Source organism: Platalea leucorodia, assembly GCF_965183815.1.
Source record: "Platalea leucorodia genome assembly, chromosome: 10".
In the NCBI taxonomy this organism is placed as follows: domain Eukaryota; kingdom Metazoa; phylum Chordata; class Aves; order Pelecaniformes; family Threskiornithidae; genus Platalea; species Platalea leucorodia.
The window spans coordinates 23,399,713-23,426,849 of NC_138832.1; the positions used below are offsets into that span (position 1 = coordinate 23,399,713).

Below are 27,137 nucleotides of genomic sequence, written 5' to 3' on the forward strand. Positions count from 1 at the left end.
CCCTGGCGTTACTGCTCTCTGACTTGAGCCAGATCCATCTTACTTGGTTTTTTGTTTGTTCTCTCCATAATTCATGATGCTCCCCCCTCCCTGCGATGCTTAGTGAACAAGAAGAAAACCGCGTGTCCTCTCTCATCCCCTTATGTTAAGGCGTATGATAGCACGACTGCCGATGGGACCAGACAAGTGCTCTTATGGCTGCAGAAGCCGTTAAAACGGTGTTCAACCCCCTCCGAATGTCACCCTCTGCGCGTACAGCAGGCACGGCCACCGCGCTCGGCAAGGCGTTGGAAATAAGCTTGCGGGGAGAGCCGCGCGAGAGCAGGAGACGAGGGCTAAAAGTGGATGTTGACTTCACTCTCCCATTTGGGTGTAGGCGGTGGAGGTGGGTGGCCGTGAGCAGAGGGGAGGCGGAGGGGGCAACATTTATTTCCAGCTGCACTCATGTGCGATTTCTCTCGGCACTGAGATTTTATAGAAAACAGCAGGAGGTGGGGAGTGGGGGGAACCAAAAAGGAAAAGCGCAGAGTCCTTGCAGGAAAACATGTTAAGGAAGAGGAGAAAAGTCGTTATCATCATCACAGCCCCGAGACTCTGCTATTGTTACTGTGGCGTTTAAAAATATAACAAAACCCAAAGCTACAGGGACTACATTTCTGCATCGGACACAACTGCGTACCATGGAAATAAGGCCACTCGACCGAGAGGCACACACCAACGTGTGGTAACAAAACGATGTTAAAAAATGCTGCTTGCAGAATGCCTGCCTCCTAATAAACTGCAAGGTTTTCTTCACTCCCAGAGATTATGTAATATGTTCTTGCCTGCTGCTGACTCATATTTTCCAAAATATATCTGGGAAGGAAAACGTATGCACATGTGTTTTAATCTATATGGCTCCCTGTATATGGAAAAAGAAATATATACGAAGATGCACAAGTGCCAGCAGAAGCATGCACACATATGCACGGTGCTGCGTGCGAGGACGAGAGAGAGGGGACAGCCTGGCATCTGTTCTAAAAACACACGCTGGAGACAGATTAAACCATCACCATTTTCTGGGGCAAAACACAGCTACTGTTTAACACAGGGAGTGTAGGAGGAGAACAAGGAACCGGGAAGCTACGGGGGGAGATGGCAAAATAAGAAGCACCGGGAACGCGCTGCCTACAACCTCCAGCCAAACCTGGGCTCTGGGGACTAGACACAGTCTCATACTGAGCTTAAAATCGAGCTGGAAAAATGGCTTTTGCGGCAGCTGGGGCCACTGTGACAATTTGCCAATGGCAGCGGGCCGAGAGTGCCGTCCCGTCCCGGGGGGCTGGCATCAGCCCCTGGCTCGTCAGCACCCACTCCTGCAGCGGGGTGCTGGGTGCAGCAGGGGAGCGAGGCCAGTGCTTTCTAAATTCCATAAATCTAGGGTCTCAATCCTGTTAACGCCTGTGAATGCGCTTCCTGGGCTCCAGGTATGCACTGAAGAAGACGGGCTCCTCCTGGTTGGGGACTTACAATTATAAGGCAGCCAGTTAGTCTTAAGCATATTTGTTCCCACCCTGCAGGTTTGTGAGGTTTAGGTTCTTTGCCCTGCAGGCGCGTGTACTTTTAATTCTTTAGGAAAGACTTTTAGCTGCTTCTGCAAAACCCTCAGTGTCCAGGAGACAGGATCAATCTGCTGCTGGGCATCAGATGAGAAATTCATCTACCTTGGACCAGAGGAGACTGAAAATCTATCCAGATGTCAACTCCTGATCACAAAATCAAGGCAGACGCTCTCCGCCGATGACAGCCGAGTTTCCTCGCCACCCCAGCCCGGGTGCCCCCGCTCGCAGCGCCTGGCAGGGGTGGCAGCTGCCCGCAACGCTGCCGCGGCCCCGGCGAGCCCCCTCCTCGCCCCGAGCGAGATGGCTGCACCGGACAGACACGACCGTCTTCCTCGCACCGTCTCCTCCTCCTCTCGCCTGTGCCTGTCGGCAGAAGCAGGAGGCGGCTCCCCAGTACAGCACCCTGTGCCCCCACAGCCCTTCTCGACAGCGGGAGGCAGAGATGGGTGAAGCTGCCCCTGCCCCTCCTTACCTTACCTTTAGATAACCTATGGAGAGGGGACAGTCCCTCTCCTTCGTTCCTCATACGCGTTCCTATACGCGGGCACCATTAGTATTCTCTGGTTTATGCATCCACCTTTGCATACGTACAACACTAGAGTAATAGAATTCTAATTTAATACCTAAAACCACATCAGAGTCAAGCACCATTTAAAGGATGCTCTTTCTTGTTTTACAGAAACTTTAAACCGTTTCATCTGGATTCCAAAACTGTTCTGTCATTGTTACTTTTTAACTTAACTCTCATAGAACTTCACAAAAGACCAAACATCCAGCATGCCCAAAAGGCTTTGGAATAAACCTTAAAAACAAACATTAAAGATTGATCGCACTTTCCCAAGATTACACTAAAACTGACTGAAGCTCAACTAGATAAGGGAAGAGAGCTGCATAAAATTAATCAGCACCTTATCAAGCCAGGAAGAAAGAATTTTAGATAACAAGCCTTCCCTAAATTTGGTATCGGAACAGAAACTTCAGTGCACAACCTATTAAGAAAACCTTGTCAGATACACTGAATACAATACAGGAGAGTGGAAGCATCAGAAATAGCACGGGGAACGTGGTCCATAGAAATTCTTTGAAAAAAAAAGATGTTTTCTGATAACGCCAGCAAGAGCCCGATGCTTTTTTTCAAATGGAACAATTTTACGTGACAAAACTTTTCTAGAGAGATGCCCAGCAAATTAGCCCACTGCTTAGCAGGGTAAAAGACTGATCCTTAGGGTGTTTCTCTAAATTCATATTTGTGTAGCTGAGGCCACATTGCGTTGTTTCAGTTATAAGAAACACCCCCTGCACAGTTAGGATCTTTGCTACTTTCAAAATCCTCGTAGTTCGGCTCATTCCTCTCCCGGCATCTTTCGAGTCTGAGCTGCAACCGCTGTCACAGCCACGAGCTCTGAGCGAGCGCCGTTCGGACCCAAGAACCGGCACCAGGAGAAGCTTAACCCTTTAGAAACAGACGCTCTTGGGGCAAAGATCCTGAGTAGCGAGAGGGAACTGAGGCAAACAAACCCAACCAGCAACATCCAGGGAATTTTACTTGGTGACTGGTGAGGCCGAGCCGGCTCCCTGGTGGCACAGGGCACATCCAGGATGCTCAGGTACATCCCTGCCCACGTTGCAAAGCCGATGACAATTATCCTCATCGTTCCAGGCAGGACACGCTCCGCAAAGGTCACCACAGGAGGCAGGCGGGGAAGCAGATCTGGGGACAGAGGCCACGGTCTTGAGAGGCAACAGGAGAGTTGGGCATGCCGCTTTCCCCACCAGAGACAAAGTGGAAGGACCGCTCCATCCACAGCCCCCCACGGCAAAAGCGCGGACCTCCCTGGGGCACGCCGTGGCACGGCAGCAACGCGACGTGGCAGCTTAGCTTGAGAAGGAAAGGATGCCGGAGCACACAGCTGCCCGTGCTTGTGGTGGGGCAGTAAGGTAATCTAATAACAATAAATGACCTAAAAATTAACTGTGGGTTTTATCCAAAAAAAAAAAAAAAAAAAAAAAAAAAAAAAGGGGGGGGACAGGCTGCCAGGTCGGGCTGCCTTACCCCATGCCGTGGCAATGGACCCCATGCCAATGGACCCCATGCCGTGGCAATGGGGCGATGCCACCTATCGAGACCGCTTTACCTCTGTGGCTGCAGCACCGCCACGGCAGGGCTGCCTGCTCTCACCCGAGCACCACCGGGGCTACGGCTGTCTGCCTTGCAGGTCCTGGGCAGGTCCCAGAGGAAGGCAACAGGGCCAGAGAAACAGTTCATCCCTCAGAGACTTAAATAAGATCGCAGAGCAAAGTGGCTTGCAGTGTAGCCCCTGCTTTACTTAGCCAGAGATGCCGCCTAAAATAGAAACACAACCGTTGCCAGCAGTCTGTACGTTATGTTATATATGTCTCGGATGATGCGAAAGAAGGGGCAGGCACTAAACCACATGGGACCTTCCACACGGGCCTGACTTGTCTTCTACTCCGGGAGCTCCAAAATACCCTAAAAGAGATCCTTCAGCAGCCTGCAGGCAGCTCACTCCACGGCTCCCCAGCACAAGCCTGTCCCTCCGACACTTCCAAACAGGAAGGTTCGGATAAAAACGTACGAGCCAGAAACCGAGCGGCATGGCTGCCCGCCCTGCTTCCCTGAGGAGGAGGAGGAGGTAGCGCAGCCAAGCGGGCAGAGCAACCGACGGGCCCCCGAGCTTTGCTCCCGCTCCCAGCTCCGCTCCTAACCCCCACCCCACCACCTGCTGCTCTCTGACCGCTGCCTGCCTCAGTTTCCTTGGCTCTGTGATGGGAGCTGGGGTAGCTCCCCAAAGTAGCACACTCCGATAAAATTTTCTCTATGAATAAACCAAAGTCAGCTGAAATTCAGACCTAATTCTTTAAATACCTTCATGCAGGTGTTCCTTCAGCCCCTAAAGCCCTCTTTAATTCGGATGGTAAAGCTTTCAGGCCTGCCCAACACGTTCATCAACAGGAGAGCTCTGAGGGCTTCCTGCCCTGAGCTCAGATGTCCTAGCGAACACGCCGTCAGCGCGGTGTTTCCGACAACGCAGGAGTAATACTCTACAAAAACTAGAAATAAGCAGTTGAGGCTTCATGGTGTTTTGCTGGTGAGGAGGACAGCAGGGCTAGAGACAACCTGGGCACCTGTGGGCTCTTGTAGATTAAGACTCATCTCCACTCAGAAAAGAAAGTAACCATAACCAATAAAATAAAAAAAATAAATCATGGTTCCTCCAGCAACTCTTTCTCCAGGAGCATCTATTTTTAGCAAGAAGCATAAATCACGACAGTTTGCCATCTACAACAGTTCCAACAGGCAAAATCCAGCTACGCGTTGTTGGGCCAACGTGGGCACCCTTACGGCCGTACCCCTGCCGCCTGACCAGAACAGCGCCCTGCAGCTGCAGGGCACTGCAGCAAGGGAAGAAACAGGAGTCAGTGGGTCTTGGCTACGCCTCGGGAATGGGCGATGTTCCTCTTCAACAACTGGGAAAGAGGAGTCACAGGGCGGCGAAGGAACATGCCCAAGGCCGTACAGTAAATCAGTGGCAAAACCAGGACCCGGCAGAACTCTCCTCTGCCACCGCTGTAGCCCCTGAACAAACACCCCCTTCACAACAGGACAAGCCTTACACAATTATTAACACCAGGGAGTCTCCCTCAAGCTTGCTAACTTCTGGTCACTGGAGACCCCGCATTGTAAGAGACAAATCCCTGCATTTTATCAGAATAGCTCTCACAACGTTTCACTGGGAGATACAGATTGAACACGATTATCCCACCCAGCTGAGAGAGATACACGTTGCAAAAGCAAAATACACAACACCGCCTGCTCACCGACACAGATGCATTATCACGACATACAGCACACACAGCTACGATACAGGCACCGCACAGACATACATGCAAGCAAGCACCGTACACAAAGAGCACCGGATCTCCCATCACAACCAGCATTCATTACATACAGAAATTGAAGAACGACAACAAAATGAAGTGAACAATACAGAAGAGGGGGTCTATTCACAAATTAAACCAAAACAAACAAAAAAACTTACATGGATTTTTGGCAATTTTCCTTCAGACATTATACACAGCAGTTGGGCTGTGTACTGAATACCTGATCCAAAAAGAAATATAACCACATTATGCAAACAGATGGGGGCAGGAGTCAGGTGAACATGCAGCTCTTAACAACATTCATCTACGGGATGAGAAAGCACCTCTGCATTCCCACAGAAGGGCTCGAATCTGGGCAGATCTTCATTCACTACAAAGCATAAGCAAGTGCTGTGCTGCTGCCATCCCGGGGGAAAATCCAAATGGCAGGACAGAAAAGAGCCATCGCGTCAGAGACCTCTGAGCTGTCCCGTCCCCCTTTTAACTTGTCATGTGAGGTTTAAAACAGAGGTGGGAAATATCCAGGGTGGGGGAGGAAGCGTTTAAAAACCCCAAAGGAAGCCCTCTTATTAGCCTTAAAGAAAGAGCATTAAAATCACAGCGAACGCAGGACTAGCGGGGATCATCCTGACACGTATGCTTTTTCCGAGGCATACGAAGAGGGAGAAATGCACCCTTTCCTCAGGGCGAGAAGGGTGCCTGAATCTTTAAGACGGCGGATTGCCGCTCAGGAGGAATGGACTTTTTATGGACTGTGTGAAACGGGGTTGCTATGATACAGTCAGAGGCATTTTCATGAATCCTGTGGCAAATAACATTGAATCCTGCTTAAGCAGACAAACAGCAAGGCAGGTCTCCCATCACCCAGCCTTAGCAAATACACAGGAGCAATCACTGAAAGAGATTTTATGCGTTATAAAATATGCTATTTGCATACAAATGAGTATTTTTTTCTTTGGGGCTGTATTTTCCAGAGGGTCAGTGCCTTGATTTATTTAAAGGACTGATCCCTCTTCCCCGTCCGTGGGCTTGAGCATCCCCACAAACATGACGAACCCAAGGTCCACAAACGGGAGGCAGTTTGGGGGCCAAACGACCTCCAGGAACCCGACCGCGACCAGCCACAGGCGCGACCCGAATCGTCCCACGGAGCCGAGGGAGAAGGAAAGCTCCACGACATGGAGATATTTTACAGCGTGCAAATTACACCCCGAATTTTGCAAGCACAGTCACTTAGGAGTACAGGGGATCCACTGCAAGCGACTAGGAATGCTGTCGCCCCAAAAAGCTGCTAATGCAGAATGTCATGGATTGGGCTGCTCCTGAAAAGTACGGGAAGACAAAGCTGTTTAACCAGCTAATTGCTCCTGCAAACCAGGCAGTTTGAGGCTCCACTGCAGGCTTGGAAAATGCAAAATTGCAGGGGCAAAACTACAAAAATGGGGTTGGGGCAGGTGGCTCAAGGCCTGTTTGAGAAGGTGGCCGCTGAGGACTGGGGGTGGGAAACGGGGATCAAACCAAACAAGCAGAAACCCCAGCCCTTGCTCACTTTTTAGGCTTATTTCCCCTCTTTCCCCCAAAAGTCCAACGGGAAGCCTGACACAAGAACGGTGCTGCTACAATAACAAAGTTTTATGCTCCCAACTTTCACGCTCATATTGCTCTGCATAAACTTCCTTTCTTTGACTCCACCAGCCTTTGGGAGAATAAAAGGTGAGAAAGTTGTCATAAAATTACATTCATTCTCTCAAGCACGTTCCACGATGGAAAAAAACAAGCTCCCAGCGACCACTGCCCAGCAGCCGAGCGTGCACACCACCCTGGTCCTCCCCATGCAGCCCACCAGCCGGAGACCCTCCAGCAGCACACGGCTCCGCCGACGGAACCGGACGGGGCTGGCCGGGATTAGCGATCGGACACAGCAGCTCCCGACACATGCGATAACCCACGCCGTCGCGTACACGCACGCCTCCCAGCTATCACCCGAGAAGTACAAGCTCCGGATCACGGAATGCACTTTGCACGCGCCAGAAAACCGCATTAGGTACCAAGCGTTCCTCATAGAAATCTTATTGAAAGGTAAACCTTCGTGCCAGAGAGCTAACCTGGAGAAAAAGAAACATTCAGACACAGCCGCATCCCATTTTTAACTCGCGGTTTTGTTTTGGGGTTTTTTTTCTCATTTTTCCACCCTTACTCCTCCAAATCACTATGTCGCTTAAAACTGTTTCACTGACAGGATTATTTGGGCTGCTGTTCGATTGATTCCCTTTCCACGGTGATCTTTGCTCATTAATGATATTTCCAGGAGATTCTGCAGCCTATAAAACTAATGACATATGATAGCTAACAGGAAAATAAAGCAAATTTGAGCCGTTTAACAACCCAAACCATCCTCAGCATTGAATTTGTTTGAGTTTTTTTTATAAGAAGAAGATGCGCTCAGTCTCTTCTGAAGTGAAGCCGATGCCTCTTGCACAGATAGCTACAAGTGAAGAGGGGGAAACAGAGCCAGCAGGCACCGGAGCACCTTCGCTGGGCTTGTGTCACCGGCTCTCGGCTTTTCTACCCATTAAAATGGGCTACTGCCACTCAACACTTCTTGTCAGCTTTGGGGGCCGACCGCTACCACCCCAGGACTCGGGGAAATTATTTTTTCTCTTTTATTTACAGCTAAAGCCACTTTGAAAGTGCCAGATTTGCAGCATTTAACTCAATTTCCAATCATGCCACCAGCCGAAAAGAAATCAGCTCCTAAGCCCAGCTATGCATTTAACTTGCAGCAGGCAGACTCTCACATGGAAATAACTATACGTCTCCATCTATAACCTCCAGCTATGTCTTTATGAATCAGTTACATGATATTTTTTTTTCCCCCCGATTAGCAGAAGACATCAGCTAAATAACAGACAGCTGGAATTAGCACGAACTAGTTAAATTATCAAGGCAATACAATACCAGCGAACATTAGCAAGAGATGTAAACATTTTCAAACTGAGATATTTTTTTTTGTTTTGAGCAATTCTGATTTTTCCGGAGGGGAAAATAACATATAAAAAAATCCTTATAGATTTCTAACAGAAACACAGTACAGAGACGTATTTTCAAGAAGAAAAGACATTACTCTTTTTCAGAGATTCCCTTCATATTCTCTCTAAACTTCACGCACTGACGCTGAACCCCCCAGCCAGCTCTGCGTCCAAGCTGTAAACATTGCAATTTTGGTCTCGACATCTTTCAACAGAAGGACCTCTAACTAGTGGACACCTTTTCAGCAAGCCTAGAATATACAACTTAGCACTTCATTTTCCAGAAAATCAATGTAAATAAAGTCACGCAAAACAACCCATCTCAAAATCTTGTTATCCTTGAGGTGGGCAAAGATTTTTCTTACATACATTACCAAAAATTATATATATATATACACACACACACACACACATGAAAAAAAGGAAAGCCAAAATAAAATTTCTAAAGAAATCAAAGCAAACCCCAACCCCTCCGTATCTGTTGCTTAAGCAAAGAAAAACAAAGCATGCAATCCCCTTTTTCTCTTTGATCCCTCCTTCCCAATTTGCAGAGATATAAACCACATACAAACAGAAAAAAAGCCCGGCAGGTTATGTTTCGGTCCCTCTCACATCTTTAAAGAAAGGAGCTAGGCTACATCAGTGTGGAGGTAGAATTTGGAGGCTTTGGGGCTGAATATGGAGAAATCAAGTCAGATCATCAAGGCAACACAGATCAATAAAGAAAGTAGAATTTCTCTCCCTTTTTTGTGGCTGAATGTTATTTTAGCAAAGATTTAATCCTTTAATAGGATTTCTCATACCCCCTTCAAAATGTCCAGAGCTCGATTCAATTGCACACACCACCACCTCTCACCTGGCAGCTACATGGTTACTCTCACAGACATTGCACATTAACTGCTTGCTAGAAATTCCACACAAAATGACTTATTATTAACTTGTCTCTATTTTAAAGGAAGCAAAATAACACAGCCAGTGCTTACCACAGAAAGATATTTTCACTCTGCCTCTAACTAAATATGTATAGCTCTATCTCGCTAGCACAGAACGATATAGGAATGGATTACTATTATTTATCACATTTAAAACCCAGGCAAAAGCAGCTACACTTACAGGCATACTTAAAAGACAAGACATGACAAAAGATTTAGGGAGAGATAATATACCAACGTCATACATATCACAGCGAGGCCATGTTGAAGCTCAACGCGTTTCCCCCCTCAGTAAGAAATCTCTCTCTCTCTCTTTCTCTCTCTCTCTCTCGCCTTTCTCTCTCTCTCTCTCTCGCTCTTGCTCTCTTGTTGAATTGCTAGTGGTAGTAGTAGCCCCCAACAGCTCAGGAGAAAAAATCCATTTAACGAGTGCCCAGGAAGAACATGAGTATGACATTCACAAGCAATAGCACCACAATCACTGCAAAAACGACCACCGTTTGAACATCCAAGGTCATGGTGCAATGCAGAACACTGTAGTGTTCAAGATGTGGGGCTGGCAGATTTGGAGAAGTCAACCTCTGCTCTGTAAGACTGTCCATACATCCACCATGCTAGAATAGAGGAGAAAACTGTTCCTGGTTTGGTTTTGTTCGTAATGCTTTGTGGTCTGCTTTGAGTTTATCCCCCTATCTGCTGTCTCTAGCTCATTCTGGAGCCCGCTAAGTGAAGCATCATCACAACCAGTGAGCACTTAAGATGCAAAATCCTTCCTTTAGGAAAAGAAAGCGAGCGCTGTCTGCAAGCTTCTCTCTCTCTCTCTTCCCCCCTCTCTCTCCCGGTCTCTCTCTTGCTGGCTGGCTTGCTTTTTAATTCGTCAAGCCAGTGCAGATAAGAAGCCTGTGTGAGTGTGACAGCTCTGCAAGCTGCTGCGGCTGCATCTCTCGGTGCGAGGCGGACCCTTTCGCATACTAATCAGCTCCAGTGACCAGGCAGCGAAGGGATCCTGGCTGTCAGTCAAACGCAAAAGGAAGCGCTGGCTCCATAAATACGCAAGTCTTCCGCCCGCCGTGACAGGGAGCGCCATGCAGGCATGTTTTTCCCCTCGACTTTTGCGGCAGATCGGAGAACAGAGCTGTGCGGGGGGCCGGGAAGCCGGCGTCGCGGTCGGATGCCAACGCTGAGCTCCAGGAAGGCGTCTCCGGGCTTTCTGTGCAACGCAGATCCCGTTCCTCGCTGCCTTTGTACGGCGGGGACACGTCTGCCCCGTCTGTACCGCCTGCGCTAAGCTTCGGATGGAAAATATTAAATGCCAGCAAAAAGAGCCAGTGCTGCTAGGAGCCTGCTCAGACCAGGTAGGGGAGCAGGAGAAAGAGCGGGGAAGAAAAGCAGCCGAAATAACAAAAAGGCAGCCCCTGGTAACTTGGAAATCTGTTGCGAGCCTCTAACGTGGGGATTTGGTAGGGGGAATCGCTTTTTGGCTCTGTACAATCCTATGGACATCATCCCATCATAAATTTATCACATAGCCTCTCCCCTCAGCACTGCACTGGGTTTCTCCATGCTAAGAGTTAAACTGAATTCTGATTCTACAGATAGAGATGTACAAAGGGGGGTGGAGGAGCAGGGAGGAGGACAGGTTGGAGCATCTTTATTCCTTCTACAGCAGCCAGAAAAGCTCATTCCTACATTAAATTCACATACACGCTCAGGGTTTATGGTCCAGGTGCCAGCTTCTATCCCAAACCTCATTCTCAGATCCCAGAACCAGCAGTTACCTTAGAGAGGCACCACACACGCGCACAAAAAGATGTGCTCAGCTGGAAAAAGCAAATGATTTTACAGGCAAAGACAAATATAGACATGTTGCCAATGCATATGCATTACACGCTAAAACCTGCATACGGGGGGCTGATCATCAGCACCTTCCAGGAAACCCGCTCCTTCGAACACACCCGGGACATTCGCACACGGACACAAGGCCGGCATGCACAAACAAGCACTTATTTTCTTCTCCAGTAGCAAACAACAAGAGTTCAGGAAGACTTTCATGTTTTAAACCTGAACGGACAGAGCCTGGAGCTGGCTCGCGCCAACGAGGGGCCGCCCTTCTTCCCGTCGCAGCATCCTTCCAGGGCAGATATTTTTTGTCACCAGCATTTGGGGGAGGGAGAGGTTGGATTACGCTCCTACCCCACCTTACCGTTCAAACCGATACTAAACCCAGTTGTTTACTGCAAGGCTTATCTTATTTTAATCCCTTTGCTATTTGGGTTGCCAGAGGGCTCCCTCAAAAGGAGCAGGCTTTTTCCATATCCGCCCCCAAACACCATCAAATGAGAGAGCACGTCGGGTGGGCGAGGACCGAGCCCCCACAGCGCCCTCCCTCCTCGGCCTCCACTGAGACCCAGCGGTCTGGGCGAGACCAACGCTTGCCCAACGCACCGTCCTCCTCGTTTCTGGCCAGCTTTGTAGCACATGTGGGCCGTGACGTGCTCGCAGACGCAGAGGGTGGGTTGTGTTGAGCAGAGTTAGAAATAAGAAAGGTTTGGGTTAGTCAGGTGGTTTCTTTTTCTCTCTTTTTTCTTTTGTGTGATAACTAAAAGCCAGAGACTGTCTCCAGCAACTGAGACCCCCTGCTCTGTTCAAGCAGAGAATTTCTCATTCAGGAGGACAGGGAAAGGCGATTTTTCACCTGCACATTTACAAGAAGCTGCTTTACACCTGCCCCAGGCAAGCAGCCCGGCTGCCCCATTAGCACACGGCCAGGCTGTGCCCAGGTGATGGATCTGCTGCATCACCAGCTTCCAGACCTGCGTTTCCTATCAAGTACGTGTTTTTAGGTTAGTCAGTCTGTCTGATGCAGTTTTAGACTAATGAGAATAGCAAACGTATAATAGATGTGGAGTATTTCTTATTGTTACCACCCTTTCCCAAAACAATACAGGCAATTTTCCAAAGCCCAAGCCTGACCTCCCACAAACGTCCAGGAAATTCCAGTTTCGGTCTCAGTAATAACAGTGACCTCTCCAAAGCCTGCAACAGGCCCAAATTTCGAGGCATCTTTACAGCCAGTTAATCTTGTCCTCTAAACTGGAATGAGCACAGAGAGTGCCTAGGTCTAGACCCCAGCCTCAGATTCAGCCTTACTTCTACGGAAGGCGCAGCGGAGATGTTCTACCCGTCCCCAGCAGCCCCAGGGGCCCGCAGACACCTCCGCAGACACAGCCCGTCCCTCGCCTTGTCCTGCGCTTCGTGTCTTCTCAACGCCAAGAATGGGAAGCGCCCGGCAGGGTTTCAAGGCAGACTCGTCTGTGCCTTTGCATATAGACAGGGGGAGCAAAAATTGGGCAGGTAAAAGCAGCACAGGCCTAAGAAATATCCAGAAAAAAAGGTGCAGTAGCTATCACACATGCTCAATACCCACTTCCGTAGCTGAAAAAGAGGATTTCATGATGAGCAATGTGCCTGGCAGGTCTCAGGCAGTCATTCTGCAAGAGCTGAGCCAGTCACAGTGCAGGGGAGGGCAGAGATTATAAATAGAGGCAATGAAGCCAGCCCCCCTGTCTGTAACCGCCTGCCAGCAGCAGGCAGGAGGTCCCCCACCATCCCACTCACCATGCACAGCTTGTGCGTCACGAGCAGCTGCGGACCGCAGGGCGATGGCTGCGGAGACCCCGCCGCCGTCCTCCCTGGCCGGAGGGGCCGGGGGAGAGGCGCGCAGTGCCGGTGCGGCCCGGGAGGCTCGGGCCGCAGCATCCGCGTCCTCCCCAGGTCACGCTCCAGAGCAAACGCCCCAAAAGATCAGGCAGGAAAGCGGCGGGTGCCTCACCGCATCCCAATATTGGGCTCCAGTGAAAGCTGTGCGTGTAACAGCTACCAAGGGTGATCAGCACAAGCAGATTTACTGCATAGAAGCATCTATTTAAATTATATTCACAGTATTCCCAATAGTACTTGCTGCTTTATATAATTTCCCATGCCTTCTGCGTGCACTAAATGTTAATTTTACTATGAAAATGGATGATACTTTCTCTTGGAAGCCTTACTGAAAAAGAACACCTACACATCAGGGGTTTATATAAAACTACCGCAAAGTTTAACTTCATGCATTGCTTTCTGAGAAGTTTAGCCTAACCTTCTGTATAGAGCTAAACCGAGGAGCAAGGAGAAAAGACTTGTAATAGTTACATAAAATACCACCTCCCCTGACAGCACAGCACATGCCCGGACACTACAGTAGCTTGCAGGAGCACAATTTGTAATGCAAGATCAGCGATGGCTTCTGTATGAGAAAGCAGTTTTGAGCTTCAGCCAGGGCTTTCACTAACACACCACATCCATACATCTATAAGCATACAGAAATCTGTATATACACGTATATAGAAAGAGAGAGTGTATTCTGGCCTCCCAAATAACGGACAAATCAGAAGGGCCACTCCAATACCATTAATCACAATATGGTAATTCCGAGGCAAGCCTCTGAAGCAGAGGATGCCAAGGCTTGATTCCTTCTGCGCGTAAGAGGTTGGGCTCAGCCACGTGGCCACAACTCCCTCCAATGGATGGCTCCAGTAATTAGCACAGCCCACCGCTTCCAGCTGAACAAATGCAGCTCCAACTCAGGAGTGAGGGTTTATCATTTGAATGCTTAAAGGTCCTGTATTGCACTCCCACCGACAGGTACAGCGTCTCCGCGTGAGCTGGCAGGATAGGCCGGGGTGCGCGGCAGTACAGGGTTTCAGCTCCGGTTCCCTGTTCTGCCGTAGATCCCCTGTGTGCATTAACCACCTCCGCCGCAGAAATCTCTTGGACGTGCAGAGGCATCTATGTTTTCCTAACACATCAGCTCCATCTTCCATTAACTGCAAAAACGCAGCACTCAAACACGTAACCTCAATGCAGACCCAGGGAATCCTGCTAATGCCGCTGTAGGAAGCAGCGTGGCTGAGCTCTGGGACTTGGCCTGAGGACCCCAGCTCTGCCAGGCCAGGAAAACCTGCTCATCAGTCAGCCAAAGCAGATAAATCTTTTGGTGAATTTGGGAATGTTTCCAAAAAAATCCCACAGTGGCTTGTGATTCTGAGTGGGAATAAAAGCATGGTTGTGTTGGTCTGGACTGGATGAAACCCATGGCCTGGGGAAAACGGCTGCCGGCGATCATCAGTCCTGAACTGCTTCGGTTCTTTTGTATTCCCTCTTTGAGCACAAGCCCCATCTCAGACCTGTATGGCACCGTGAAAAAAGTTTAAACGTTTCATTTGAATTAATACTGCCCCCAAAGAGGAACGAGCAGCAACGGTACCCAGGGACGTGTGGGCAGGAGACAGGCAACTGCTCCTCCGTTCCCAGTCTCATCTGCTGGGCACTCACTGACTGCTGCCTGCTACGCCAGGCACCGACGTGGGGTTTGAGTCATGGGCTGTATTAGAGATTATCAGGAGACCACCAAATTCATTATTTTTTTTCTAAATCTAGCCAGGAATTAAGCTCAGGGTTTCAGAGATTAAAGGCCAGTGGGATTATGATCTGCTAAGTTTCCAAAAAGGAGGATTTTCTTAAACTGGGAGTTGCCTCTTTTTCCTTTCTCTTTGTGGTAAGCCTGACACAGAGCCCTCTTCTCCCATCCTTCGGCCAGAGGGGAGGCACCAGCCTACGAGCTGCAAAGCTGCTGCAAAAGGCAGTTTTTTCCCCTCAAGAATCTCTGTAATCTTGTATGTTTATGGACTGGTTTCATGGGATGCTTTAAAAATCCCCAGATGCCTAAAATTCCTTGCCCAAACTGAGGAGCATACAAAATGGAGGAATATCTGTAAAGACTTGGACTCGGGGCACGGATTTTGGCAGTTAAAAATTATCTTTCCAGTCACCCACTCTTCCTTGCCTCTCCACTCCATCCTTCAAATGCAAAGGTGCCTCACTGCCCACATGAACTTGGGACTTTCTTCCAGTAACTTCCCCTACTTCTTTCTTTTGTCCTTCTTCCTTTTCCTTGCTCTACACATCTCCCTTAGAAGCTTTTATTTTACCTCCCCCTCTATCCCAGCCCTCCCTCCCACGGCAGCTCGAGTGTCCTCTACCAGAGAGACAAACAACAAAACAAAGTGGCGGGGCGGCTGCCGCAAGCACAGCTTCCTCCAGCATCTTCCACGTTAACGGCACAACACGCTATAGCAAATTCACAGCACAGCTAGACAAGAAAATGATCCAATTTACAGAACTAATATAAAATACAATTACAGAAAGACAAAGTGGAAAGCAGGAGAGGTGGGCAAGGATAAGATGATGATCTGAAAAGCTGGCGAGGCATGGGGAGACTTCAGAAGAAGAACTGCATAAGAAAAGACCGAGTTGAGAGCCTGCAAAGCAGTGAAACAGGAGAGAAAGTGGATGGGGAAGAGTGCAGAGCAAGACCCGTGAAGCAAGCTGCTCTTCTAGCAAGGCTAAGAGTACTGGAAAAGAGAATAAGTTAAGTTTTTAAGCCCACTTTTGCAATGTTTAGAGAACATAGGGCACTGTCGGAGGTTGAGCTTGCTGCGCTGCTTAACCTGCGTGACCAAGTGGCCAAGAGCATTACTCGAAGCTCAGGGGCTACGGGGACAGACCCGAGCATCTCTGGGTCGCTGCTCCAAACGTTCCATGGAAAAGAAAAACGAGAATTTCACCAAAAGATGGGAAGCATCACATTGACCTCCACAGCTCGACCCTTGTATATACGTACTATATACAAAGACACACATTGCTCAGGCGAGCTGTAGTAGGTGAACTCTTTCCCTTTCTTCACCAATTCTAGCTTTATCTCAAAAAACAAGAAGTGATACACAACAGAATTACGTTCCCAGTGTAGAGATTGATTTATTTATGGCTATTTCATTTAGTACCAACAGCCAGGCAACAATCACTGCTAGGCCAGGGAGGCTGCGATGCATTTGCGCACCAGCCCTGGTTAACCACCCTCTTGCAAACCAACCATGTTCCAGATAAACAGGTCTTAACCCCTTGAGCCGAGGGCAGTAGTGACATGGCAGATACTAACCAAGGCTGGCCTTGGACCACATCTGGAGACCTCGATTAATCCTGGTTCCTTCTACAAACAGAGCCAGCATCTCAGCAGATGGTGCTCTTTCCTCTGTTGAAGAATTAAAGCATTTGCACGATGCTGTGAGGGGGGAAATAAAGCCAAAGCCTCGTCACTGTTGTCGTATAAGGTGCCCAGATGTTTTCTCCAGAGCACCCTGACCAGGTGTCACCTGCGTCCTAGCGTGGCTCAGTGCGTCCCTGCCTACGCCCTGCCCTCAGCTGCTGTGCCGTGCCACGCGTACCCAACCGCAAGGCTCGACCCCAGCGTGGCTGCGCTGCAACAAGGAGCGATGGACCGATATCATCAGTTTTCATAGCTTTTGTAACAAATCATGCTGAAATGGCGCGGAGAGCGAGCCTGTCTGGGGGGTTGATTCCATTGTGCTTGTCTGGATTGCACTGAGAAAAACAAAACTTCTATTTTTAAGTTTATTTGAACTTAAAGCATTAAGACAGACTAAAATCCCTTGCCCCTAGCAATCATGTTGCAAGTGCTTTCTTTTCTCCTTGCATCTGCTCCACACCTCAGCCTGTACTCTAGAAGCATCCCTAGACTCCCAATTTTGAAAAAGAGAAGAAAAACAAAAGCTTAAATCCAGCAGAAATCAGATGTGGTAACACCAGTTACCTTGGTCACAGAGAAAGACTTCAGGGACCGAGAAAGTTCAGTTTAAAAGATGACCCATCAAATTCAGATATTCGTTTTAACCTTATGTAAGCTCTCTTTTGTCTGAAAAAAAGCGGCTTAAAAAAATATATAGACATTTACTTCTTAAATTTGCTTCTCAGGCTTCTGGGCTTGCAGTTGAGCCTGGAAACAAGGCTAAAAACCCCAAAGCCCAAACTGCAGAAGCATCCAAGACAAGTCCCCTCCTTCCACTGCTCCCTCCAGGCACTCTTACAGGAACTCCAGTTCTGCTCTCGTTTCTGAAATTAAATTGCAGAGATCTTCACATCAACGCATGCCTGGACAAAGTGGTAAGTGAAAAAAAAAAATCATCACCCACTAGAAACTACCTTACTAAAGCCAGGGCCAGTGTCCCCAGTGCGGTCCCCGAGAAATACAGCTGCGCAGACGTGGAGAAGAGAAAGCTCTTCGCTGTGAAAATCAAAGGGTGCATTTCAGCTTTGCCCCAACACAGGAAGGGCCTTTGAAATCCAATGCATCGCATTTCCTATGCAGTTAAAAAGCAAATCTAAGAGAGTATTTTCATCTGCCTAAGCCTGCGGAGGTCCAGCAATTAGCAGTGCAAGAGCGAGATGCCGGGCAGAACGGAATCGGTGTGATCCATGATGCACATACTGAACAGCAATGTCAGAAACTACACAGAGGGAAAGGCAGAAAAGAAGAGAAAGTTTCTGGTTTTGCTTTGTGCCTTTCTTGACTGACCTTGCAGAAAGCGTGGGGTTAATGAGCAGCTCTCCTGCACGAGGACTCTCCCCTCTCCACCGAGCAGCTTATAACCAGCTCTGCTTAGGGCCATGGCCACATCAGGCCCTGCCCCAGTGCACCATGAGAAATGCAAAGGCGTACGAAAGTCCTAATGCAGTATGCTCCTTGGGACTTGTTATTCAGCTTTTTACTGCTGCTCTGTCAGCCTGAGCTTACTCTGAGGGAAGTATGAAATTATCCACCATGTATATATTAGGAAAGCTGAGCCCAGGCCCAGTCCCATGACTCCTGAGAGTCACGATGCAACGCTGTGGCAGATGGGAGCAGAAGCCACGGCCCTGCTTCATGCAAGAAGGATGAGGATGGCAAGAAGCCGCCTGCAGCTCCTTGCAGCCCTCCTCATGCTCCTTCTGCGACACTGACGACTTTGGCTTCGCTGGATTTCTTCTTGTCAAGATATTGAGTAAAGAAAAAAACATCTTATTAAGAAGCTGACCCATGGGTCTCATGTTCTTCACACAAATTAACCTAGAGAATTGGATGTATTTCATAGAAATCATTTTCTCCCCCTCTCTCTGCCTCCCAAAATAGGAGAGGGAACAGCCTATTGAATCTGGCACTCTCTTAATGAAGAAAACGATGCCAGACAACCTAATGAAGTAGGAATTCCAGCTGGATATCAGTAGATGTATGAATAGAACATAAAACACTCATTTTTATCAGCAATATTATCAGCATTAAAAAGGAAAAAAAAAAAGTTTACAGCTTTTTTCCCTTCTTTTTTTCCTCCAAATGAGGCAAACGAATGCCAACAGGCTTTCATTTCCTATTCCACCCCGACTCAGTGGGATCGCTCGCACCGGCTGCGGTCCCCGTCTGATGCTGTACAGCAGCCTTCCAGGAACGACCAGCGCTGCCCTCCTGCCGACTGCTCCTGACAACGTGCGACCGCAGCGAGCCAAAGGGACGCTCGCTGTGCGGGATCACACGGATAAACCTGCCTGCTGCAGGACACGGGTTAAACACAACGGGCACAGAAAAGAACCTGGTGGTGCGTTGGCTTCTTCAAGAAGCACAAATTGCACTTGTGCATCGTTCATCAGCAACGCCAACGTAGAGGTGCACTGGGATAGAGCCGAGGCTCACCGTGCTGTCCGAAACACGGCTTGCAGGAGTTCTGAGCCCTTCGGCCCGAAAACAACTACAGCAGAGAAGGTGCGGTGTCATTTACTGCACGCCCAACGTTATCCTGGGTTAAATCCAAGGAATTCTGTAGCATGGCAGAGCTGGGGAGACAGAAGCTGGGATGCCCTCTGAACAGAGCACTTGTGCACGTGAATACACCTCTTTGGGCTCAGTGGGAGTTCACCAGAGCTCCGGGCCAGCAACTGGACTTCCCTTCTCACCCACCCCCTCCTACTAGAGCAGGTTAGGGATTTCACAGCCTGAAACTGGCTCCCAGATCCGACGCTCCCGCCATTCTCTGACAATACTTGCCTTCCCTTTCCCTGCCCACATTACATAATAGGCAAGTTTATTTATTTATTTTTCATAAGATGTCTTTTCATAACAATAGAAACTATTGGAGACCGAGATAACTTGATGAATTTTTCCTATTATCTAAGAGCTTAGTCACTCAGGGAATTAGTCATGTTCAAAATAACAGCCAGGCTCAAAGAGATTCAGAGCAACCGTTCCGGAGCAGAAGCAGCTAATGTCATAAATACATTAAGATGTTAGCTTGAAGCATTTCAGAGATTTTTCATGAAGTGTTTAAAAAAAGAAAAACCCTTTGACTAGATACAAAGAAATCAGGGTCTTCGCAGTTAAAAACCACTGCAGTTTACAAAGCCTGCTGTGCTCAAACACCGAAACCCTGAACGCAGGAGGGACAGAGGGACTCGGGCTCCAAGCAATGGTCTCAAAGGGCTTTCCAGACATCCCTGATGAATCATCGGGACATATCTCAGGAGACAGAGAAGTTATCAGCGTGTCCGTTATCCAGCAGGTAGGACCGGGGGCACAGAGCCATGGTTTGCACGTGGGACTAGAGCCAGGCCTCCTCCCAGCCACTCTTGGGATGGACACAAGGGCAATCATCAGCATATATCAGCTATTAATGCAAATATTTTTAGTTACCATAACATCAGCTCTTTCTTAACATGGATGTTGATTGTGTACTCGTATAGCAACGCTAGTAGGAGGCTATAATTGAAAGATTAAAGGAAGCCCCAAACTGGGAGTGAAATGCAAAACACAGAAATGATGTGGGTGAGAAAAATCCCACGAAGAAATGCATTCGGTAGGGCTGACTTAAGGCGTTGGGAGCTCTATGGCATTGCAGCAAACACAAAATTCTCCCGTGCACGCAGAGCTCATTCAACCCAAGCATCAACCTCCAGCGACAGCAGATCCCAGGATGAAAAGGAACAAACTTGCAGTAAGCCACTCTCTCGTGGAAAAAGGCGCTCTTTGCTGGGGCTGTACGGAGAGGAGAGACCAGACAGCATCCTCTGCGGGACCCCCAAACCGTTCAGCAGGTTGCTGCGGCTTCCCCGGGTGCTTCATGGCAAGGTGCTCCATCAGCAGTGAGCCGAGTGCTCTCTGTTCCCTTTGAGCTCTGCAGGAGTTCAGGGTGTCAGGGAGTTCAGGGAGTTCAGTCCCGTTTTTCCCTAATGCCTGGATACTGCAAGATCCTTTTTCCATCCCATCCTGGCCTGGCTTCTCCCCACCAACTGCATTTGCTTATCCGAACTTCCAAAAATGAAAATCAGACCAGAACTGCTTTCTTCCACTTCTCTTTTTCTGACATCACATTGAGCTTTTTAGGATTATGGAGTGCAAAGAGTCTTTGTACTTTAAATATCCCATGATTTGCAGACTGATAAGCGGAGAAGAATCAGTAAGGAAAAACGTAAGAAAGTTTCTGGCTGCTGAACTGCCCTGCTTATGAACATCTCCACTACTTGCAGTATTTGGCCCTTTTATTCACTGAATTCCTTTTCAACATATTTTAAGTTGTGTTGATTTACAACAGCTTCCTTTTTGTTTACGACAGAAATGTAAAATATCAACAACAGATTGATTTTAAATATTTGAACAACACGCACTGTAAAAATATGGCTATATATGCCTGGGAAAGAAAAAAAAAAAAAAAAAAAAAGACTGAAAAGACTGGGACTCTGTATCTATCGAAGCTCACGGCTGCACTCACTTTGACTTTCACAGCCCAGAATGAGACCCTAGGTGAGGAAACACCAAGGAAGATGCATGCTTGTCTTTCCTGTAATGCAGCCAAAGGCTTGGGGAAAAACTCTGCCCTTGTCAGATAAAAAACTATTCCAGAAAAGGCTGTATCATGGCATGATTTAAACCAACTCGTTTGATTATCACACTGGATCAATATTCCGGGTGAAGAACGCCTAACCAAATAACCATCGCACTTACGATGCCGATCAGATGCGTAGATTTATTCTCATCACTACCAGTGACAATTAGTTTCATCTTTCTGGGTTAGAAACAGATACTAGCAGAGTTTAGCAACTTAGTACCAATGAAGCATGTAAAATACCCTCATGGGATGCTAGCATAATCGGCAAAAGATTAGTTGTTTAAAAAACGGAAAGCAACACGTGCAAAGGAGAAAAGAAAGCAGCCCCGACAGCTTAATATTATGGATAATAGCAAGGTGTAAGGGGCTGATTTAGAAATAAAGAGCTACCTGCCATGAGAACAGAAGGTACTATCACTTGTAAAGTATTAGTGACATGCTTCTTGGAGATGACTAACTCTGAAAGGGAGCGGGTCTGGTTCTTTAACCCAACCCAGCGCCAAGGGTAGAAAACAGCACTTTCAATGAATCAGAGCTGTGCAGAACTTCGGAGAAATCAGTCCAAAATCCAGGTTTAGACCAACGTGCCTGAGGAGAACAAAGTCCAGGGATGCTATCCAAAACAAGTATCTATTGCTCTTCTTTAGTAGGTACACAGAAAATAATATCGGACTAAAAAAAGACAGCTGAAAATTCATAATAGAGCCTCAGTGCCCATGAAAATTGGTCTGGTGTTGCTCTACATGAAAGGCTGAGGCTCTTCACCATACGGTGGGCAGCTTAATGTGTGTGAACGGAGCAGCCAACCTTCGCTTAGGAGTGAACTGAGCCATTTTATATTTCTGTAGCACGTTTTAGCCAGCAGACGGAGATGATAGTATTCACACTGACTTGCTGAAACGCAGCTACTTCTGGTGTGGAATAACTCAATTGTTTAGGAGAGTACATCAATATGACCCAACGTTTTAAGTACTAAAAATTAAAGTAACTCACCAATGGGAACAGCAGGCAAAATCTGCATTAGATGGAATGTAGCTATCTCTGCTGGCATTTGGCCAGGACATCTGGCCCGATATGCCTTGTCTCGCAGAAAGAGAGCAGAATTCGTACGGACCAAGCGTCACCAGGACCTTGGCTTCGCAGCGCAGCCGCCAGAGCGCTCCCAGCAGCCCGGTGCCTCCAAGCGCAGGAGCGCTGTTCGCCCGTCAAATCCCTCGGACCACAGCCACCCGTCCCCGGGGAACCAGGCTCCTCGCTCGCCAGCGAGTGCAAAGATCTCTGCTGGATTGATCTTATTCAGTTTAGTTCTGCTTTACTGTTTTGTAATCTTTTTTCACCTTACTTTCAGATGATCTAGAGATACATGGAGCATCTTCAAATACTGCTGAGGTTGTTGAAGTGCTGTACAAAATACAGAAACCACAGCCCTCTCTTTCATTTCTCCCTTATTAGAAGCAGCAATATTGGGCAATTCCTGGGTAGAACCTGCTTCAAAAATCAATCACTGGAATTTCACTTTCCCCCCAAAATATTTTAAATTACAGGCTATTCAACAACCACTATAATTTCTCTCTGAGAGAAAGCAAAGATTAGACTAATCAGAACAAAATAACAAAGTCTCCCTTATTGCCAGCAGCAAGAAAGGAAGCTGGAAAGATAAGAGGGAGAGAAAGCGTCAGGTCCTGGGCTACGGCAATTAGAAAAGCAGCTTGCCCTGCACCGCATCCCCTCCCCACCCGAGCTCAGCAGTCACCCGGGAGGAAAGGAAAAAGGATGAAAGAGCCACATATCCAGCTTTCCATCACCACTTTTCTTTCAGCTTCGTAATCTCTGAAAATGTAAATTGGCAACGGGTGAAAGGCGATTTGTGTTGCTTAGACACCGGCAGAGAGGGGGAAAGTGCTACGCTGGCGTGCATGCGGGGAGGTGCGGGGACAGGGTGGCAGAGGGGAAGGAAAAGCCTGGATGCTCAGAGGGTGGGAGGAGGCAGCAAAACCCCCAAACTGTTGCTAGGTGGTAGACAAGCCTTAAACAGGACCCTAAACAAATTTGCTATCTGCCGCAGGCTGCTGTCTGCACACCCACACTACGCTTCCAGCACCGGCTTCAGAGTCTTTCAGAAGCACAAACCATTAAGCTCCCGTTTGTGTAAGTATCTTAAGGGGATGGAGGGCAGGAGCAAGCTGCACAGGGCATCACGGCGCTGGCGGCCGGGCGAGAACGGGCAGTGATTTCTGCGCTGGCTCCAAAATCATCCCCGCTGCCAGTAGCATCTGCCGGGTGCCCCCAACGGAGCCGAAACGCAGGGGCTGAGCCAGGTGACGCCAGCGACCCGATGCTGCCAGCCACCCGGAGCCGGTCCATGCCGCGGGACCAGCCCGTAGGGATGCCCCAAGGCTCCCTGCAGGATGCAAAACGCCCAGGCAAGGGCAAAACTAAAAACCCCTGCAAAACCCAGCCCAGCACAGAGAGGGGAAAGCGGAGGCAAATGTCATTGCAAAGCAAAGCTGTGCGATGAAGGAGAGCTGGGGAGGAGGAGGAGGATCTCAATAACAACCACATCTCTTCACAGGGAAGTTTCTGAAAAAGAAACAGAGACCCTTGCCAAGATGGGGGAACTTCCCTGCTTTCCCTCCTGGCAGATACAGCCCCTCAGAGCTGTACTCCAGGCACAGCGAGGGCATCTGCAAATTAGCAGGGGTTTGATTTTTGGGGTTTTTTTTTATGAAGCAGAGCTGTCACTGTTTAAACAGCTTTTCTGAAGCCTGTACACTTCAGAGGAGTGTTTTACAGTCTGATGCAAGCGAAGGCAGGGACGCTCCAGCTCAGCAGCAAATTCAGGCTCCCCGTGCACCGCAACTCATCATCCACAGAAGGGGCAGATCTGACAGGTCCCAGCGGCGGCAGCGCTGCCGACAGCCAGCATCCCTCTTTCCGTACTCCTCTCCCCTAGCTCTTACACCACACACCCCACATGCGAGCACCTGGAAAATCCTTTGCTCTCCCCCACAAACCCACCAGTTCACCCTACCGAAACCCACCTCCCCAGCCCCTGCCAAGCGCCGCTCCCCCCCTCCCACGCCCCAAGGCATGCACACCCTCCTTCCTTTCTTTTAATTTCTTCTTTTGCTCAGCAGTTTGGGAATGCAGAGTCCATAAAATGGCTACAGAGTGATCAATGGTTTCAAGGACAGGGAGTAAAGGAGGAGTCAGGAGATAGGACGGAGGCTTATTTCCCTATCAGAGTACTGCAATAAGAGGAAAAGAGAAAGACATAGCTACCTGAACTCACCATTCCTGATCCATCCCTTAGCCACTGCATCTTGCTTCTGATGATGTCCTTATTATCAGGGAGGGGAAAAAAAAAAATCCCTACTGCCTGGCGAGAGCTGGCAGGAAAAAAAAAAAGAAGCCCCCCACCCCCACCCTAGCCGGGAGCTTTCAGTCAGACATCCCTCAGCCTGGCAATCCCGTGCCTGCCAACAGCACGTTATTAGCAGCCTCCTCACTACCTGTAGTTATTTATTTCAGTCACAGACCCAGGGATTTGAGGGGAGGGGATGTCCTTTTTTCTCCCTTGCCATGCTTTGAAACTCTGCAGGAGGGGAGCGGAGGGGGGGAGCTACGAGAACTTCGGGAGGGTCCCCGCAGGCGCTCAGCACCCCTGCCCTCCCGCCAGTGCCCGGTCACCCTCGCCCCCGGCACCACGGGACTCCCAAATCTGCAGAGCCAGCACGTGCACCCGCGCTCAGCCAGGGGCTGGGGATTTTGCTGACTTTGAAGAGCAGTAAGTTCTCACTTTGCTCTCCGCATGCAGAATAAGTCCCCTTCCCACCAAAGCAAAACCTCCCAGCCCGGCAAAGCGCTGCCCCTGCCCAGGGCTACCCTCCCCCCGGCACCCGCGCTCTGCTCCCTGCTAAATGTTTAATCCCCCTGCCCACTCCCCTTGTTTCTGCCTGACTTTCTGGTCAGAGCAAGGAAACGACAGCCCCCCACACAGTCGGAGAAAAGATGCTCATTAAGCGCTCATCATCAATACGGCCACCCACCACACCGGGGTAGATGAGACCAGTCTGTCTGGCGCTGGTTAGGAGAGGCGGCGATAGCATATGGGATGCGCACAGCCAACTGGAAGCAGGATTGAATCCTCCCGATTCCTCCATCTGGGACACGTATGTCGACATGGTTCTCCCCATTTTATGGAGGCGACGTGGAGATCGAAAGGAGTTGGCCAAGGCCATTCAAAGAGGCTGCTGCGCTGCTGCCGCCGCCGCCGCAGCAGCTCTCTGCCCATCCTCCTGGAGCCGGCTGCCCGCAGGAAGGGGCAGCCCATCGCAAGGACTGACAGACACCTGAATACAGTCAAAATACCCCACCAGTATTCCCAACATCTCCTCTTTGGCAGCTGATGAAGTCTGCAGCTAGCTTCAGAGGCAGGAGAGGGCAGGTGCAAATCGTGAAGACAACGTGGGAAATGGCTGACCTCCTGCTCTGGGTACAGAAGCCCACAGCCAGGACATACACACACTGGGTACACTGGATATACTGGATCCATACACAGGATATACTGCAAAACCTCTAGAGAAGCTACAATCTCCTCTCTCACGTTTGCAGAGGATTTAGGGTTGTGGTTGAATGGCTTTTTTTTTTCCCATGCGCTCCTGCCTCAAGGGCAGGAGGGCATTTGAATCTCCTGCTCCTGACCTCCGGAGGACTCAATGTTTTTCCTGCAGCTGGAGATTTTGAGTCAGGAAACAACACGCAGCTCCTCGTGACTGCCACTTTCTGCTGGTCCTGCGCCGTTCAGCAGGATGCGCGAGGGATCAGAGCCTAGGTGTCTTCGCTTACTTATTTAAATAGGACAGAACAAAAGCACAGGCAAAAGCGAAGGGATGCTGCCCAGCATCTGTGCATCGCTTGGGCCCCACGCAGCCTGCTCTAGTTACATCAAGCCATATTCCATCACCTTTTATACAGGCACTGACAGCCATCAGTATTCCCAGAGACGGCTGACAAAAGAAAGAGTCAGCAGGCAAATGCTTATAGATGTCCAAACTCTGGAATTCTGCCTAAGTTTCCTATGTTAGGTGCCAGAAACCCCAGGTAAGTTATTTACATACAAAGGACGACTCTGGTCTGAAAATCCCACCTCTGAAAACCGTTCTGGAGCGTACGTGTTGTCAATCTGGGTCTGCTCCTCACCTTCCTCCCTGGGGAGAGCCCCATCTCCGGCTGCGTGTGATGGCCACGTCTTTGTGCAGCCCTGGTTTTCACAGAGCTCATAGGTACATCATCTGGTTGGGATGTCAGTCGGAGCCAGTGCCACTCCAACTGATTCAAAAGCTGCAGGGGCTGGGGAGAGCTGGGACAGAAGAACTGACAGACAGACAGATACCCTGAACGCATGGGCATTGTTTCCTTCAGAAAACTGAACTAAAAATAAAAGCAATGATCAGGTTACCTGTAATTGAAGGGTAAATGTTTTTTTCTATAAGGAAATATTAAATGAGAGATCTGCATTATTGTCAAGCCCACACACAAATAACACAAGAAAGACCCTCTTAAGCACAAGATCATCTTTAAAACACGCACTGCATCATCCCAGTAACTCCACTAACTTCAGTCAAAGTTACACCATCTTAACCTCGGCAGCGCAAATGGGGGGAGAAGTTGTCTGACACATCCCACCCTGTTGCTCTAATTGGTAAAGTGGATCTGGAGGAGGAGGAGGACAATTTTTGTTGAGGCTTGTTACACACAAGCAGAAATTATACTGATTTCTCTCCTCCTGCTGTCAGCTGTTGATTAGGCCTGTCAATAAGGCTAATATTCCACTGTTTCACTTCCTATCCCTTGTCTATGCTAAGC

At 48.9% G+C, this 27,137-nt stretch overlaps 2 protein-coding genes across 3 annotated transcripts in view; both read right to left on the reverse strand.

Annotated features, from left to right (window-relative positions):
- The window catches only part of ARHGEF9 (Cdc42 guanine nucleotide exchange factor 9), a 194,274-nt gene that overhangs the window by 108,873 nt on the left and 58,264 nt on the right, over positions 1–27,137 (reverse strand). The window lies entirely within an intron of this gene.
- On the reverse strand, positions 9,888–10,067 carry LOC309595733 (uncharacterized protein; the record flags this gene model as incomplete). The annotated part of the gene is made up of 1 exon (XM_082322998.1): positions 9,888–10,067. One exon carries the CDS (start codon positions 10,065–10,067, stop codon positions 9,888–9,890), a length of 180 nt encoding a protein of 59 aa, XP_082179124.1.